Raw genomic sequence first — 16,131 nt, forward strand, 5'->3', positions numbered from 1 at the left:
GTGGTTCTCAGGCGTACACTGTGGCTAAAAGGTTGGTTAGCCGACCAAGGTTCCAAAAAAGCATTGGCTAATATCCCCTTTTTAGGAGAGCGTCTAGTTGGAGCCAACTTAGATGAGATCATTAAGGATCTCACGGGTGGAAATAGCACCTTTTTACCGCAAAATGTTAAAGGTAAAGGAACTCGTCAAAAACGAGGGCCTTCTGTTTCTGCTCACAAGAGGTTTTTTCGTCCCGCGGGTGAAAAAATTAAGTCCTCCAAAGCTCCTTCAGGAGGCTTCAGGGGACGTTGGTCGGGCAAGCAAAAGCCCGCCCCCTCCAGACCTGAAGATAAATAGTCCAAAGCCTGAAGGTGCGCCCCCACCCATAACTGGGGTGGGGGGACGTCTTCGCCGGTTCCCGGATCCATGGCTTTCCAGAATCCCGGACAAGTGGGTTTGCGAAGTCATAAGGTCAGGGTACAAGATCGAGTTTCGATCTCTCCCACCGGCGCGATTCTTCCCTTCCAATATTCGACTATCCCCGGATCGTTAGAAGATCTGCGGAGAGCAGTCACGGATTTACTACAACAAGGAGTGGTAGTCCACGTTCCTTGGACAGAACGTTTTCAGGGGTTTTATTCAAACCTATTTACAATACCTAGGAAAGAGGGCAAAGTGCGTCCAATTCTGGACTTAAGGGCACTCAATTCTTTTGTCAACATAAGAAGATTCAGAATGGAGTCCATTCGCACAGTAGCAGCCTTCCTGCATCCAGGGGATGTCCTAGCGTCCATAGACATCTAGGACGCATATCTTCACATTCCCATTTTCGCAGGACATCAGCGGTTTCTACGCTTTTCCGTAGAAGAGAACCACTATCAGTTTGTGGCGTTACCTTTCGGTCTCGCCACGGCTCCTCGGGTCTTCACGAAGGTGTTGGCCCCTATGTTGGCACTACTGCGCCAAAGAGGCATATCGATTCTTGGTTACCTAGATGATCTTCTGCTTCATGCAGAGTCTCCTCAGACCTTGCTACAAAACATAGAAATTACTATGATTTCTTTACAGGAATTCGGGTGGCTGGTGAACCAGCAAAAGTCATTTCTGGTTCCCACCCAGAGGCTCGAATATCTGGGTCTAATTCTAGACACAGTCAGGACAAGAGTTTTTTTTCCGGTAGGGAAACTCCGAAAGATTCAATCAGCAGTCCAGTTGTTACTATCCAACAGCTGGTCTTCCCTTCGGACTTGCATGAGGGTTCTGGGGTTGATGGTGGCTTCCTTCGAAGCAGTCCCATTTGCCCAGTCCCATACCCGAATTCTTCAGCAAGAGATTCTGCTCAGATGGAATCGGAATCCGGAATCCCTGGACAATCAGATCCGATTGAGCAAACAGACCAGAGAGTCTCTGGTCTGGTGGCTTCGGTCTCCGATGCTCAGCCAGGGAAAGTCATTTCTGCCAATATATTGGACGATAGTGACCACGGATGCCAGTCTATCCGGATGGGGAGGAATTCTCGGTCAGTTATCTGTCCAGGGACTTTGGTCCCCGGAAGAATCCAGGTTGCCGATAAATGTATTGGAACTGAGAGCGATCAGACTTTGTCTGATTCACTGGACCGAGCAGCTCCAGGGCAGCCCGGTTCGGATCCAGTTGGACAACGCCACGGCCGTGGCTTATGTCAATCACCAGGGGGGCACCAAGAGTGTCCGAGCGGCCAAAGAAGTGGCTTGCATTCTTCGCTGGGCGGAACGATTTGTTCCAGCTATCTCTGCGGTGTTCTTTCCGGGGGTGGAAAATTGGCAGGCAGATTATCTCAGCCGTCAGACTCCGGATCAGGGGGAATGGTCCCTCCATCCAGAAGTTTTCCACCAGTTGTGCCTACGTTGGGGCACCCCGGATGTGGATCTGTTGGCATCACGATTCAACAGAAAAGTACAGAGATTCGTGGCTCGCTCCCGCGATCCTCTAGCAGAGACCACAGACGCACTGGTCACCCCGTGGGGGCAATACCAGCTAATGTATGCCTTCCCTCCTCTTGGGTTACTGCCAAGACTTCTTCGCAGGATAGAGGAGGAAGGAATTCCAGTAATCCTGGCAGTTCCAGACTGGCCTCGTCGAGCTTGATACGCCGACTTGGTCAGACTTGTGGCGGACGTCCCGTGGAGACTTCCTCTCAGGGAGGATCTACTGTCTCAGGGACCGATCTTCCATCCTGCTTTACGATCGCTGGTTTTAAACGGCCTGGTTATTGAGACCCAGGTGCTGAAGGACAAGGGATTGTCAGCTTCAGTTATTCCTACTCTAGTTAAAACAAGGAAAGCGACTTCCAGAAAGATTATCATCGTAGATGGAAGTCTTATATTGTGTGGTGTGAATCCCTTGGGTTCCATCTACATCTTTATTCGGTAGTCCGAATATTGGCCTTTCTGCAACAGGGAGTTGAGCAGAAGCTGGCCTTGAGTGTTATCAAGGGTCTGGTTTCAGCATTTGCTATCTTCTTTCAGAAGCCTTTCTCTACTCATTCCTTGGTGCGGAATTTCATCCAGGGGGTGCGACACCTGGCTCTGCCAGTGCACGCGCCGTTATCATCCTGGGATCTTAATTTGGTGCTGTCGGTTCTTCAGACACCTCCCTTTGAAAATATCAGGGAGATTCCCTTGCTTACTTTATCCCAGAAGGTGGTCTTCTTGGTGGCTATCACTTCTGCACGCAGGGTGTCAGAACTGGCTGCATTATCCTGTTGTTCCCCAGATCTGGTGGTTCATAGGGATAAGGTTGTTCTTCATCCGAATCCATCCTTCCTTCCTAAGGTGGTTTCAAAGTTTCATTGAGTGAGGACAGTGTATTGTCCTTCCTATGTCCTTAGCCCAATCATCCTCGAGAATTGCGTTGCATTCCTTGGATGTAGTTCGGGCGATCAGGATATATTTGAATACTACGGATTCTATTTGTAAGACGGATTCACTGTTTGTGATCACGGATGGCCCTAAGTAGGGGTTGCCTGTTCTGCTGCGACCATCTTTAGATGGATCAGACAGACGGTGGTATAGGCTTATTTTATCTAAGGGTCGGGATCCCCCGTTCCCTTTTAAGGCGCATTCTACTCGGGCGCTTAGAGTTTCCTGGACCTTCCGCCATCAGGCCTCAGTGGTTCAGGTTTTCAAGGCGACTGTTTAGTCGTTGGTTCATACCTTTACAATATTGTATAAGGTTCATGTGATGGCATCGTCAGATGCCTCTTCTGGCCGCAAGGTTCCTGCAGGCCACTGTCTGAGGAGACTGTTGGTCTACCTCGAGGATTTGTGGGGTAGGTCTCATCTGTTTACTCGATGAGTCCTTTGATACTTCTGGTTGGCTCCGGTTGGGCCTTCTAGATTGGATTTTGATTTCTGTCAATCCCACCCCTCATTTGTGGCACTGCTTCTGGATGTCCCAGCTCTTGAGAATCAAGAAGACTACGTCTGTCAATGAGCGATAGAGAAAAATGGATTTTTGTAAGATCTTACCGTAAAATCCTTTTCTCTTAAGCTCATTGACAGACGTAGTACCCGCCCTTCTATCATTGAGTTGGGTTGGGTTAAATTCTCTGTTACTGCTTTAGAACAGAACTGATTCCCTGTAGCAGAGAGAGGGAGGGTATACCCTCAGGGACTGCCCCTAAGGTGGAGCCAGAACGTTTTGTCTTTCTGCCTAGTCCTACTCCTGCGGAGACAACATAACCCAGCTCAGCTCTTGAGAATCAAGAAGACTACGTCTGTCAATGAGCTTAAGAGAAAAGGATTTTACGGTAAGATCTTACAAAAATCAATTTTTCCTGAGGTCTGTTTCTCTTTGGCTGGCAATTGTTTTTCAGTAGCCGAGGTGTGTGAGTTTACCTCATGGGGTATATATATATATATATATATATATATATATATATATATATATATATATATATATATATATATATATATATATATATATATATATATATATATATATATATATATATATATATATATATATATATATATATATATATATATATATATATAATATAATATATTTTTTTTTTTTTTTTTTTTTTTTATTGTATTAGGACTTGCACTTCTTTTAGGGGATTTTACCCCTCCTCCTTTGACTGGTTTACCCCTTATTGTAAGATTCTCTTCGATAGTCTGTATACCTTTTGTAGTTTCTTTGTCTCTCTCATTTTTTGGTCGGTGATTCCCAGTTTGAGTACTTACAATTACCCCTTATACTCCTTACCGAGTTGTCAGGTTGCCTGGCAGGCTAACAGGCCTCTAGCCACACACACTTTAGTTTTTATACAGCTTTATACACCTCTACAGAGCAGTCCTTTCACTTGCTGTATCTGTGTATCTTTTGTAATCTCCTCATAGTGTATACTAAATATTTTACTGTAAAGCTACTGTATAAACAAGCCAGATATTTTTGACTTAATGTATTAAGAGTTCAATAGTATCAAATAGACTCATCGCTCTGGTGGTAATTTTAGTCCCTTGGGAGAGATGATGAAGTTCAGGGTATTTTCCCTTTGTCCCTCAGCTGTTGTAAGTTTGCGTGTGTTTTGGCTCCCGGCTCCTAAGCTGCTGTTCACCACTATTGCACACTGTTTTTAGCCTGTATTTGATGATTTCCGCCTGCTGCTATCAAAGCCAAGCCAGGGTGACCTGAGGCCGGGTCAGATCCTGTCGCCTCCTCGATGTGCTATATCTGCTCAGCCCGTCGCGTCCTTCCTCTCTCTGCCCGGATACCGAACCTCCAAGCTGCCGATCAGTGCAGCTGCCGAGTTGTGCTGCGTTAGGTCGAGCTCCACTGATCCAATCCGAGCAGCTCCGGGTGCTGCTTGTTTGCCCGTGGTGCTGTGCTGCTGTTTTCCCATTCTCGGCGGCTGCTATGTCTGTGGTTGCATGTGGCGCATGGTCGCCACACTCCTGCGTCCACCAGCCCCTGATACTACAGCAACTCTCCTCTACCAGTGCACCTGAAGCAGTCCAGCGTTCTACTCTAATCAGCTGTAGGCTGGCTCAGGACTGTGAGTAGGGGAAAAAGGGGGGGGGGAGCCAGGTAGGAAGCTCCTGGTAGGGAGCCAGGTAGGAAGACTCCCTGTCGCTTCACATTTTAAGATGGGATCTCCCGATAAGCCTAGCTCAGGCTCCTTGCGCCATGTTCAAGCTCCTCCCTCCCCTCCCAGCAGTGTTTAGCCAGCTTTTCGGGTCATTGGTGTTTATTGATGATGTGACAGAAGCAGCCGGGTTAATTTCTGCAGTGTTTAGAGATATACTGTCAGCCCAGATCTAGCCAAATGCAAAGTTGTTTGGACGACGCTTCACCGTACAAATGGACAATGATCCAAAACACACTGCAAAAGGAACCCAGGAGCTGTTGAAGGAAAAGAAGTAAAATATCCTGCAATGGCCAAGTCAGTCATCTGATCTCAACCCAATTGAGCATGCATTTCACTTGCTGAAGGCAAAACTAAAAGCAGAAAGACCCACAAACAAAGAACAACTGAAGACACCTGCAGTTGGAGCCTGGCAAAGCATCAGAGAGGAGTAAACTCAGTCCTTGGTAATGTCCATGGATTCCAGACTTCAGGCAGTCATTGCAAGTAAAGGATTCTCAACAAAATATTAAAAATAAATATTTTTTTTTATGGTTATTAATTTGTCCAATTACATTTTGGGCCCCTGAAAATGGGGGGACTATATATAAAAATGGTTGCAGTTCTTAAAGTTTGTACTTGATATTTATGTTCAACCTCTTGAATTAAAGCTGAAAGTTCATTTGGATTGTTTTGTTTTAATTTTATTCTGGTGGCCTACAGAGCCAAAAGTATGAACATTGTGCCTGTGTCCAAATATATGTGGCCATAACTATGTTCATCTAAGAAGTGGGATAGTCCTTCTTGAGTCCATAAGAGTGGTCAACCTGGGAGCTCTGCTGTCTTCTATTTTGAAGCAAACTGAACCACGAAAGATTATTTATTTTTGACTAAAATGGGCATCGGTTCTTTGTTCCAATGGCAACCATTTATATTATCTCTATTTATTCTACCTTGCTTCACTGGAGAGATGTTTTGATTGGCTGTCCTTGACAACATAAGCACTTAAATATGGAGACCAACGCTGCTCTAAGCTCTCACTTAGATGTCAACAACAGGATTTGGATGATATCTTTCACATGCCCTATTATTTAATTAGCTGATTGTGTCTGTTCAGCAATGTTGGCCTTATATGGTGGCATAGACGTCATACCTATTTTGATTTGTAGACTCCGGCTTGGTTGGAGCAGATGATCGCACACACAACATGGAGAGATCTTTTCTACAAGCTGGCGGAGGCTCACCCAGACTGTCTGATGCTGAACTTCACTGTAAAGGTAAGAGTCCAATGAGTCCAAGGGTGGTTGTTTTGTTGGGGTTATGTTATGTGGTCAGTTTGGTTTCACTACAGAGAGTTCTGCAGCTAATTGCTGAATTGTGTCTCTCTTTTTTCAGCTCATCTCGGATGCGGGATATCAGGGCGAAATCACCAGCGTCTCCACAGCTTGCCAACAGCTTGAGGTGTTCTCCAGGGTACTTCGAACCTCGCTGGCCACCATCTTAGATGGAGGGGAGGAGAACCTTGAGAAGAACTTGCCAGAATTTGCTGTAGGTCTACCATTATTTTCTGCATGGGCATAGATGGCTGCCTGCTGAACCATCTCTCCCCTATCATGTTCCCTTTTTCTCTTCGTATTCTAATGTCAGTTTGTGTTCAGATTCATTGTCATAAAGAGGAAAAAAAAGTATTCTCATCTCTTGTATTTTGCCTTCTGTCTCTTCTTGGCCTTTTATACTAATTGGAATAGGAGGGAGGCTGAAAAGAGTTATATTCCCTTTCCTTTGTTCTGCACTGTGGGTGTCTTGTGTATCATTATCAATTGTTTCAATGATGGCTGTCAGATTTCATTATGTCTTCTTCTCCCCCTCTGTATTCTAAATCTCTCTTCTATTGCAGTCATAGGCCCAAGTTTGGTGCCTACCTGTTCCGAGCTTTCTGCCACTTCTGGTTCCATCTGGAAAGCTACATTTCACATTTTGGTTTCTTTTTTTTTTTTCCAGAAAATGGTCTGCCATGGAGAGCACACCTATTTGTTTGCCCAAGCAATCATGTCCATATTGGCACAGGAGGAACAGGGAGGATCCGCCATGCGCAGGATCGCTCAGGAGGTGCAAAAATATGCTCACGAAAAGTAAGACTTTAAATATCTTGAACTGTCAGATAAAACTGCACCAGAGCATACAAATGGCTATTCACATTGGATTCCTTTCTCTCTCATATTCTTTAACCACTTCTGGACCCGTGTATTTACGTCTGCACTTTGACGTTAAATACCTGTGTTATGGCAGCAGATAGCTGCCATAACCCCGGTATTTTTCTACAAGCCTGGCAGTCCTCTTTCACATAAAAGTGGTCACAGCGGCGTATTCGCCGCGTGATCACTTGTATGGGTGGCGGGAGAGGTGCCCACCCCCCTTCCGCAGCTTTCCGGTCATTTTCCCCACTTACCGGAGCCATCTGTAGCAGGGAAATTGATCCAGTCCTTTCAGTTCCTAGGCAGGAAGTCGAGTGAGGGCAAGATGGCCCCCACTCCACTCTATACATACGTCGCTTCCTCTCAACGGCCTTAAAGGGCCCTTTTTTTTGTAGATATGAGATCTGAAGTCTTTTTGACCCTAGATCTCACATTTAAGAGGACCTGCCCTGCTTATTTCTATTACAAGGGATGTTTACATTCCTTGTAATAGGAATAAAAGTGATAAAAAAAAATGTAAAGCATCTCATCCCTCTGTGCTCATGCACAGAAGCAAACGCATACGTAAATCGCATCTGCATATGTAAACTGTGCTAAAACCACACATGAGGTATCCCCACGTTCTCCACGTTTGTTATAACGAGATAAATAATTCTAGCACAAGACCTCCTCTATAACTCTAAACTGGTAACCTTTAACCGCTTGCCGACCGCCGCAACTAGATATACTGCGGCGGTCACCCCCTGCCAGGCAAAGTGACGTGTATATATACGTCGCTAGCCTGTGACCGGTTTGTGAGCCAATAGCGGGCGAGCGCGCGTCCGCCGCGGCTCGTTCACGGAGGAGTCCGCGCCTGTGACCGGCGAACCCGATGTCCACCGGTCACACTATGATCGTCGGTAGAGCGGGAGAAAGGGGGGCGGCTTATGTAAACAGGCCGCCGGTCATTCTCCCCTGTGTAAAAATGGAGATCAGACGGTTCTACTATGTAGAACCGTTGATCTGTTTTTACAATAGGAGACCTGTCCCACTACAGTTAGAAACAAATACCACCAAAAGAAAGCTCTGTTTGTGGGAAAAAAAGGACGTGAAATTTGTTTAGGTACAGCGTCGCACGACCGCGCAATTGTCCGTTAAAGTCACGCAGTAAAAAATCGCAAAATCGGAATGGGGGTAAAATCTTCCAGGGCTTAAGTGGTTAAAGTGTCGCCTATGGGGATTTTTAAGTAGTTTGTCGCCATTCCATTGCGTGCGCAATTTTAAAGCATGACCTGTTTGATATCGATTTACACGGTGTAAGATCATCTTTGATATTATACAAAACAATTGGTTTAACTTTACTGTTTTGTTTTTTTTAATTCTATAAAGTGAATTTTCTCTTTCGTTCATTAGACACAGCTTCATATCTTCATTCACAGTTGGGTTATGCTGCTCTTCATAGGAGTAGGACACTAGGGTGGAAAAGAGTTAACAAAGCTCGGCTATGCCCCTAGGGAGTCCCAGGTGGTATACTCCCACTTCCTGCTATAGAATCAATTTTTTTTTCTGCCTAGTCAGGAGTAAGGACATAGCTCCTTGCTGGGATCTTTGGTCCTAGCATTTTTTCCCTTTTTCAACTGAACTTTTTTCCCCTTTGTGGTTTTTTTCCTTCTACAATCAAGTCTGTTCCTGTGAGAACTACAATCAACTGCCGGACTGGGTGAAGCACTGGATATCCTAGATCCTTACGGTCTCCCCAGTCTGGTCAGTGAGCGCGTGCAGACCATAGCTCCGCGCTCAGTCGGCCATGACATAGCCCCACAGGGCGGGGGCTGTGAAATACCTTGCATATGCCCGGGTCGTGGCCTGAGTCGCAGCATACCTCTGGCCCGCAGCACCCCCCATTCTAAGATGGGAAGGTGATCTGCCCGGAGTGGTGCCCGCCCGGTCCCAAATGTTTGGTGAGTATTGCCCCCCTCCTCTGGGAATTATTGGGGTGGACGCGGGCCGATCCACTGGTTCGGTCGGTTCTTTCTGTGCCCTACCTATCCTTCTGGCACCCCATCCTCAGAGGGTCACCTGTGCTGTTCCCACTAGCCCCCTTAGCTGAGGTCGCTGTGCTGATAGTGTGGGGAGCTTTGGCTGGAGGGGGGGGGGGGGCACGCTGCAGCGGCTCCTTTCCTGGTACGGTGTGCCTATGCCCTGGTGGGGGTCTCTAGCTAGGTCCCCCTTGCTGGATGAAGTACCTGAAATGGTCCTGGGGTCCAGTGAGCCACGCGTCCGCCGGCATTTTCCCATAGCTGACTGTATTGGAGCTTGGCGGCCATGTTTGTGTAGCCCCAGCGGCCCTTTTTTAGTAGTTTCCAATTGAAGTCTATGGGCGGCCATTTTCTTGTAGCCACAGGAGCGGTACTCGACGGTGGGCCTCTAGCGGCGGTTCAGCCATTTCCTCTTCCTTTCTGAACAGCGTGGGGCAAGCAGCTTGGCGCCTCTCCCTCTACCCAAGGGGTGGTGGTGAGTCCCAGGGGCTGTATATACTTTCTCATCCTGCTATAGCAGTGTGCTGGGACCTGTGGTGGAATTTACAGCATCTTTAAAAAAAAAATTTTGTGCAAACGCTAGTGGTCCCCAGGTTTTTCTATGAAGCCCCTAGAGCAAGTGTCACCACCTGACCCACTTTCAGAGACTGCGGGACCTTTGAATCTCCATCCGCCCTGGTGGCCATGAAGGCGTTCCTGCAGTCACTGGTGTCTAAAGTCGATATGACCCTTCAGAAGAGATATGGTAAAAAAGCTACCTCCGCCTTTACCTGCTTCCTCTGCATCCTCTCATTCTGAGGCTGATAGGCTGCCGCGGACGCGAGTCACCCCATGGGGTCTGCGTCCATGCACTTCGAGTGCTCAGACAGTGGGGAGGAGTCCTCTTCCACTACATCTGGGCAATAAAACGCGCTTGTGGAGGCGTTATCAGTGCGGGAAACATTAAAAATGGAGGACACCGCTAATGCTGCGTCGGTGCAATTTGGTACCCGCAGACCTTCCAAGGTGACTAAGGGGTTTCTCCTTTCCCACCTATTTTGACGAGATTGTCGCTAGTCAGTGGGGTTCCCCAAAACGCATGGTTGGGATACCTAAGCGTTTCGCTAGGAGGTATCCCTTTTAGGAGTCCGTCCTTAAAGAAACTGTAATGGCTTCCCTTCATCAAGGGGATTTTCTAGCCTCTATCGATATCAAGGACGCTTACCTTCCTATCCCAATCTATGTTGGGCATCAGCATTTTCTTTGCTTCGCCATGGGCGAGGAGCACTATCAATTAGTGGCGTTACCCTTTGGTCTCACTTCGGGTGTTCACAAAAGTGTTGGCCCCGGTGCTTTCCTTGCTCAGATGGGGTGTTGCAGTACTGGTGTACCTGGACGATCTCCTTCTGCGAGCAGAGTCTCGATCCATCTTACAGGACGATTTGGACATCACTGTGCGATCCTTACAAGAGTTCGCCTGGACGCTGAATTTTCAGAAATCAGCTCTGACTCCATCCAACAGATTGGATTACCTGGGTCTGACATTGGTTTCAGCCTCGGCTCGAGTGTTTCTTTCAGGGCCTAAACTGCAAAAGTTGCAACATGCGATTCAGCTCCTGTTGTCCAACCATCGGTCATCTCTCAGGACTTGTATGCAAGTGCAGGGGTTGATGGTCTCCACCTTCGAGGCGGTTCCGTTTGCAGAGGTCTGGTGTGAAACTTAGCAAAGGGAGATTGTGGCCAAATGGGACAAGAATCCTCGGTCCCTGGACAATCTGATCCGGTTAAACCGGAGTACGAGGAGCGCCTTGCTGTGGTGGCTCCGCTCCCCAGCACTTTAACAGGGCAAATCCTTTCTTTCCCAGTATTCCCCTGTACTGGACGGTGATCTCCATGGACGCCAGCTTGTTCGGGTGGGGAGGTACCTTGGGCACGAACGCGGCCCATGGTGTTTGGACTTGGGAGGAGTCCAGTCTGCCGATCAACATCCTGGAAATTCGGGCAATTAGGCTTTGCCTGTCCCAGTGGACGGATCGTCCACATGGGTGTCTGGTAAGGATTAAATCGGACAATGCCACGGCTGTGGCCTGTGTCAATCATCAAGGGGGCAGAAAAAGTGCCCTTACGGCCAAAGAAGTGACTGGCATTCTAAGATGGGCAGAACAAAATGTTCCAGCCCCCTCTGCTGTGCTCGTTCCAGGGGTGATAAGATTGTCAGGAAGACTACCTCAGTCAGCAGGCCCTGAGTCCGACCAAATTTTCTCCTCACCCGGAGGTGTTTCAACAACTGTGTTTTCAGTGGGGCGACTCTAAATGTGGACCTACTTGTCTCTTGCCTCAACCGAAAGGTGGCAAGGTCTCGAGATCCTTTGGCAGACACCGCAAATGCTCTAGTGGCCCCTTGGGGCCAGTATTGTCTAATATATGCCTTTCCCCCGGATTCTGGTCATTCTGGTGGCACCAGACTGGCCTTGGTGGTCTTGGTATGCAGACCTGGTAAAACTGGTCGTGGATCCTCCATGGTGACTTCCTCTGCGGGAAGATCTGCGGTCTCAATGTGAGATTCCTGTACTGACTCTATCACAGAAGGTGGCTTTCTTGGTGGCTATTTTTTCGGCACACAGGGTTTCAGAACTGGCTGCGTTGTCCTGTCTGTCGCCTTACCTAGTCATTCACAGGGACAAGGTGGTTCTCCGTCCCTGTCAGTCGTTCCTTCCTAAGGTCATCTTTGGCTTCCATTTGAATGAGGACATTGTGTTGCCTTCGCTGCGTCCTAAGACAAAACGTCCAAAAGAGATTGCCTTACATTCCCTGGATGTGGTTCGTGCCATCAGGGTGTACCTGGCATCGATTAAGTTCATTTGCAAATCCGATTCCTTATTTGTCCTTACGGATGGTTCTTGTAAGGGACAGGCCGCATCTGCTGCAACCATTTCCAGATGGATCAGGCAGACGTTGGTGCAGACCTATTCCATTTAGGGATGCACCGATCCGATATTAGGATCGGATATCGGCGCCGATGCTGCCACAATAGCTGGATCGGGGGATCGGTAAAATGAACCGATCTACGGGCCGATCCGGTTTTGCTTAGTCTCGGGCTCAGCCGTCCCTTACTTGCACGGAGCCGCCGATCCGGTTTTGCTGAGCCCCGGCTCAGCCGTCCCTTACTTGGTTTACTAGTAGTATGGTATGGGAGCCACTACTTCCTGTATAGGTCCGGCTCACAGGCGGAGTGATATCAGATGCACTCCACCTGTGAATGGAGGAGCCATACACATGAAGCAGCGGCTTTGCTCTGTACTGCAGCCGCATGTATATTGTGTATGTGTGTAGTTCCGGATCGGTATCGGCAGATACACAATGCCAGATATCGGTATCGGGACAAGAAAAGTCGGTTTGGTGCACCCCTAATTCCATTAAGGGTCAGGTTCCTCCTTTCCCTGGTAGGCACATTCTACAAAATCGCTTAGTGCCTCCTGGGCCTTCCGTCATCGGGCGTCAGTGGTCCAGGTTTGCAAGGCGGCCCGGCCACCTGGTGGTCTGTACATACATTCACCAAATTTTACAAGGTGGATGTCCTGGCATCTGCGGCTGCTGCTTTTGGCCGCAAAGTTTTGCAGGCAGCTGTTGCAGAGGCTACAGGCTCTTGAGGGTGTGTTTTTTCCTGGTTGGTGAGCCCCAGCCCCAGTTGCTCCTGGTTGGGCTCTTTGGTTACCTGGTTGGCTATGTTTAGCCCTTTTTGGATTTTGGTTCTTTTTTGCTGTGTTTCCCACCCCTCATGATGACACTGCTTTGGGACGTCCCAGCGGTCAATGAAGATATGAAGCTGTGTCCATCAATGAACGAAAGAAAACTGAATTTTTGTCTTACCGTAAAATCCTTTTCTCTGATGTTCACTGGTGGACACAGCACCCACCACTCTGTGGATTTGGGTTATGTATTCTTCTGACACTGTTTGTTACTGAACTGAGATCCTATAGAAGGAAGTAGGAGTATACCCCCTAGGGGCGTAGCCGAGCTTTAACTCTTTTCCGCCTAGTGTCCTACTCCGATGGAGAGCAGCATAACCCATCTGTCAATAAAGATATGAAGCTGTGTCCATCAATGAACATCGGAGAAAATAATTTTACGATGAGACAAAAATCAATTTTTATCCCCCAAAAAATTGCTTTTGAAAGACTGCTGCTCAAATACAGTATGATAAAAAATAGTGCAATGACCACCATTTTATTCTCTAGGGTCTCTGCTTAAAAAATATATAATGTTTAGGGTTTCTAAGTAAGTTTCTTGCAAAAAATACAGATTTTTACTTGTAAAGAACAAGTGTCAAAAAAAGGCCTGGTCTTTATGTGGTTAAAAGACCTTTCTTGGCAGTAGATATGGGGCCTGGAAATAGGGAGAGGAGTGTTATTACATTGCTTGAAGATGAAATCTGTGGGCAGGGCCACCAAATGTGCATCATAATCCCTCTCTCCTTCACAGTATGCTGGCATCAGTCTGAAGCAGAAGAGAAAATATGTTTTGTATGCGGGATGGGCACTTGTACAAATGTTAGGATTTTGAAGTTTTTCTCCTGAGCAGCAGTCACAATGCTAAGTTTATGAATGAATAATAATTGAACAGTAGGTCTGGCCTTTATTATAAACCGCTTTTAATTGAATGGTAAGGTTTCATAAAACATGCGCTTTACCACACATTTAACACCTGAACAATGTGTCATTTTAAATGGCAACCCCAACGCATTACAGTGGACCTGGGTTTTAGGGCCACACAACACACACAGTTGTCAATCATTTAGGCTTTGGATTGTTCAGGGTGGGGGGTTCACCTAATTGAAAAGTCCATTGTGATGCATTGACCAACCCCTTTTAAATAGGAGGCCTGTGACAGAACGCACCACAAAAGTGTGATTTGAGCCTTGGTGTATTAAATATGATTATATTGAATTTATTGTCATGGTTGATGATGATTTACATGTAGTTTTTGCTCTTCAGAGGCCATGATGCCAGCCAGATCACACTTGCTCTGGGTACAGCAGCTTCCTATCCTCGAGCATGCCAAGCACTTGGAGCTATGTTATCCAAAGGAGCATTGAACCCTGCAGACATCACCGTGCTGTACAAGATGTTTACAAGCATGGATGCCCCCCCTGTGGAGCTGGTGAGGACGGAGGGGGGAGAGGAACACAAGTGTAGTGTACAGCAATAAATGTTTTCTTAATGAGCTGCATAGAAAAAGTGCTTCTCTCTCTTCTTTCTTCCTTCTTCTTTTTTTTTTTTTTCTTTCTTTTTTTTTTTTTTTCTTCTTTCTTCTTTTTTTTTTCTTCTTTCTTTCATTTTTTTCTTCTTTCGTCTTCTTTTTTTTCTTTGTTGCCTTTTGCAAAACATCGGATGGTGTGATCTGTTATTGCTCTTAGTGTTCGTACAAGCTCCTGAACTTTCAGGGTTTTTTTTCCCCACTATGTATTACTGTTCAGGAAAGCACATTAATACTCTTGGTGCTAAAGAGTATTCCCCTTAAATTCCTGCATGCAGCAGATTGGCTGCTCTAAACAGTATATAGGTGATAATTGTCCTTGTAGGATGGTCAGGCTAAAACTACATAATCATACAATTCAGTTTCAGCTTCATAAAATAAACTGACCTTAAATCATGATCGTAAAAGTTTTGTATTTTTATAAATTAAGGACAATGAGTGGCAGCCAATTCCACACATTTAGGAGTCCCTTACGTTACATGCTTTAGCCATACATGAGATATACAACCCTGTATGAAGAGGGTATTGAACATTTTCTATTTTAAACCTAAAGAAGATTGATAACCACTATTCTAGAACAGTGTTGCCTACTTTGTTTTTCTTTTACAGATCCGTGTTCCCGCTTTCCTGGACCTTTTCATGCTGTCACTTTTTAAACCAGGTGCCAAGATAAACCAGGACCATAAACACAAGTACATCCACATACTGGCATATGCAGCCAGTGTGGTGGAGACCTGGAAGAAGGTGCATTATGTGTTTATCTTTGTTCATTTATATTGTATTGGCAATTCTTTAGGACTTTAGAGAACAGAACCCTTCATATAAGTGTTTTTGATTGGTCCAATGGTCCTGCCACAAATGTCAGTTTGGGTGTAAGTTGATAAATGTGCACATATATTTTAGGACTGTGGCTGAATAAAGAAACCGCTTTTGGCAATTCACTAAACACTGCAACTATTTGCAAGCTCTGGATTTTCCCTAATGGGAATTGCGCTTACCCCCCCCCCCCCCCCCCCCAGCACTGCAAGACAACATTCCTGTTTTGAACTGTATTCATATACTTTAGCTCCATATTAAATATGTCTGCTCGTGTGTATGTTGGGATCGGAAGAAAAGCAAATATGAGTCATCTTTGCTATACAGTTAATTCTGTTTCTTGTCCTAAAGAACAAAAGAGTGAATATAAACAAGGATGAGCTAAAGTCCACCTCCAAAGCAATAGAGACTGTTCACAATCTGTGCTGCAATGAGAACAAGGGAGCCTCAGAACTGGTGGCAGAGCTCAGTACACTGTATCAGTGTATCAGGTATGTAGAGGGATATAAGGTGATAAAATCATTGTTGTGGAATGTTGGCTAGTTGTCTTTTCTTTGCCTAAATGGCAGAAAGTGATGTCATCATTGTGAGACAGTTTCATTATATACTTTCCTGTTATACTACCCTAGATTCCCAGTTGTGGCGATGGGTGTTTTGAAGTGGGTGGACTGGACTGTGTCAGAACCTCGCTACTTCCAGCTACAGACAGATCACACCCCTGTGCACCTTGCCTTACTGGACGAGGTATGTTCTGGACCTCGTGTATTTGTGAATAATC

The 16,131-nt window shown here is 46.4% G+C and overlaps 1 protein-coding gene across 1 annotated transcript in view; it reads left to right on the forward strand.

The window, feature by feature from the left end:
• The window catches only part of NELFCD (negative elongation factor complex member C/D), a 46,034-nt gene that overhangs the window by 19,694 nt on the left and 10,209 nt on the right, over positions 1–16,131 (forward strand). Inside the window, exons 5-11 of the mRNA XM_082271717.1 lie at positions 6,259–6,366; positions 6,485–6,637; positions 7,091–7,221; positions 14,276–14,441; positions 15,147–15,281; positions 15,705–15,844; positions 15,983–16,097. Coding sequence (XP_082127843.1) covers positions 6,259–6,366; positions 6,485–6,637; positions 7,091–7,221; positions 14,276–14,441; positions 15,147–15,281; positions 15,705–15,844; positions 15,983–16,097 — 948 coding nt within the window. The remainder of the gene's footprint in view (positions 1–6,258; positions 6,367–6,484; positions 6,638–7,090; positions 7,222–14,275; positions 14,442–15,146; positions 15,282–15,704; positions 15,845–15,982; positions 16,098–16,131) is intronic.

The sequence above is a fragment of the Pelophylax lessonae genome, assembly GCF_965119305.1.
Source record: "Pelophylax lessonae genome assembly, chromosome: 11".
In the NCBI taxonomy this organism is placed as follows: domain Eukaryota; kingdom Metazoa; phylum Chordata; class Amphibia; order Anura; family Ranidae; genus Pelophylax; species Pelophylax lessonae.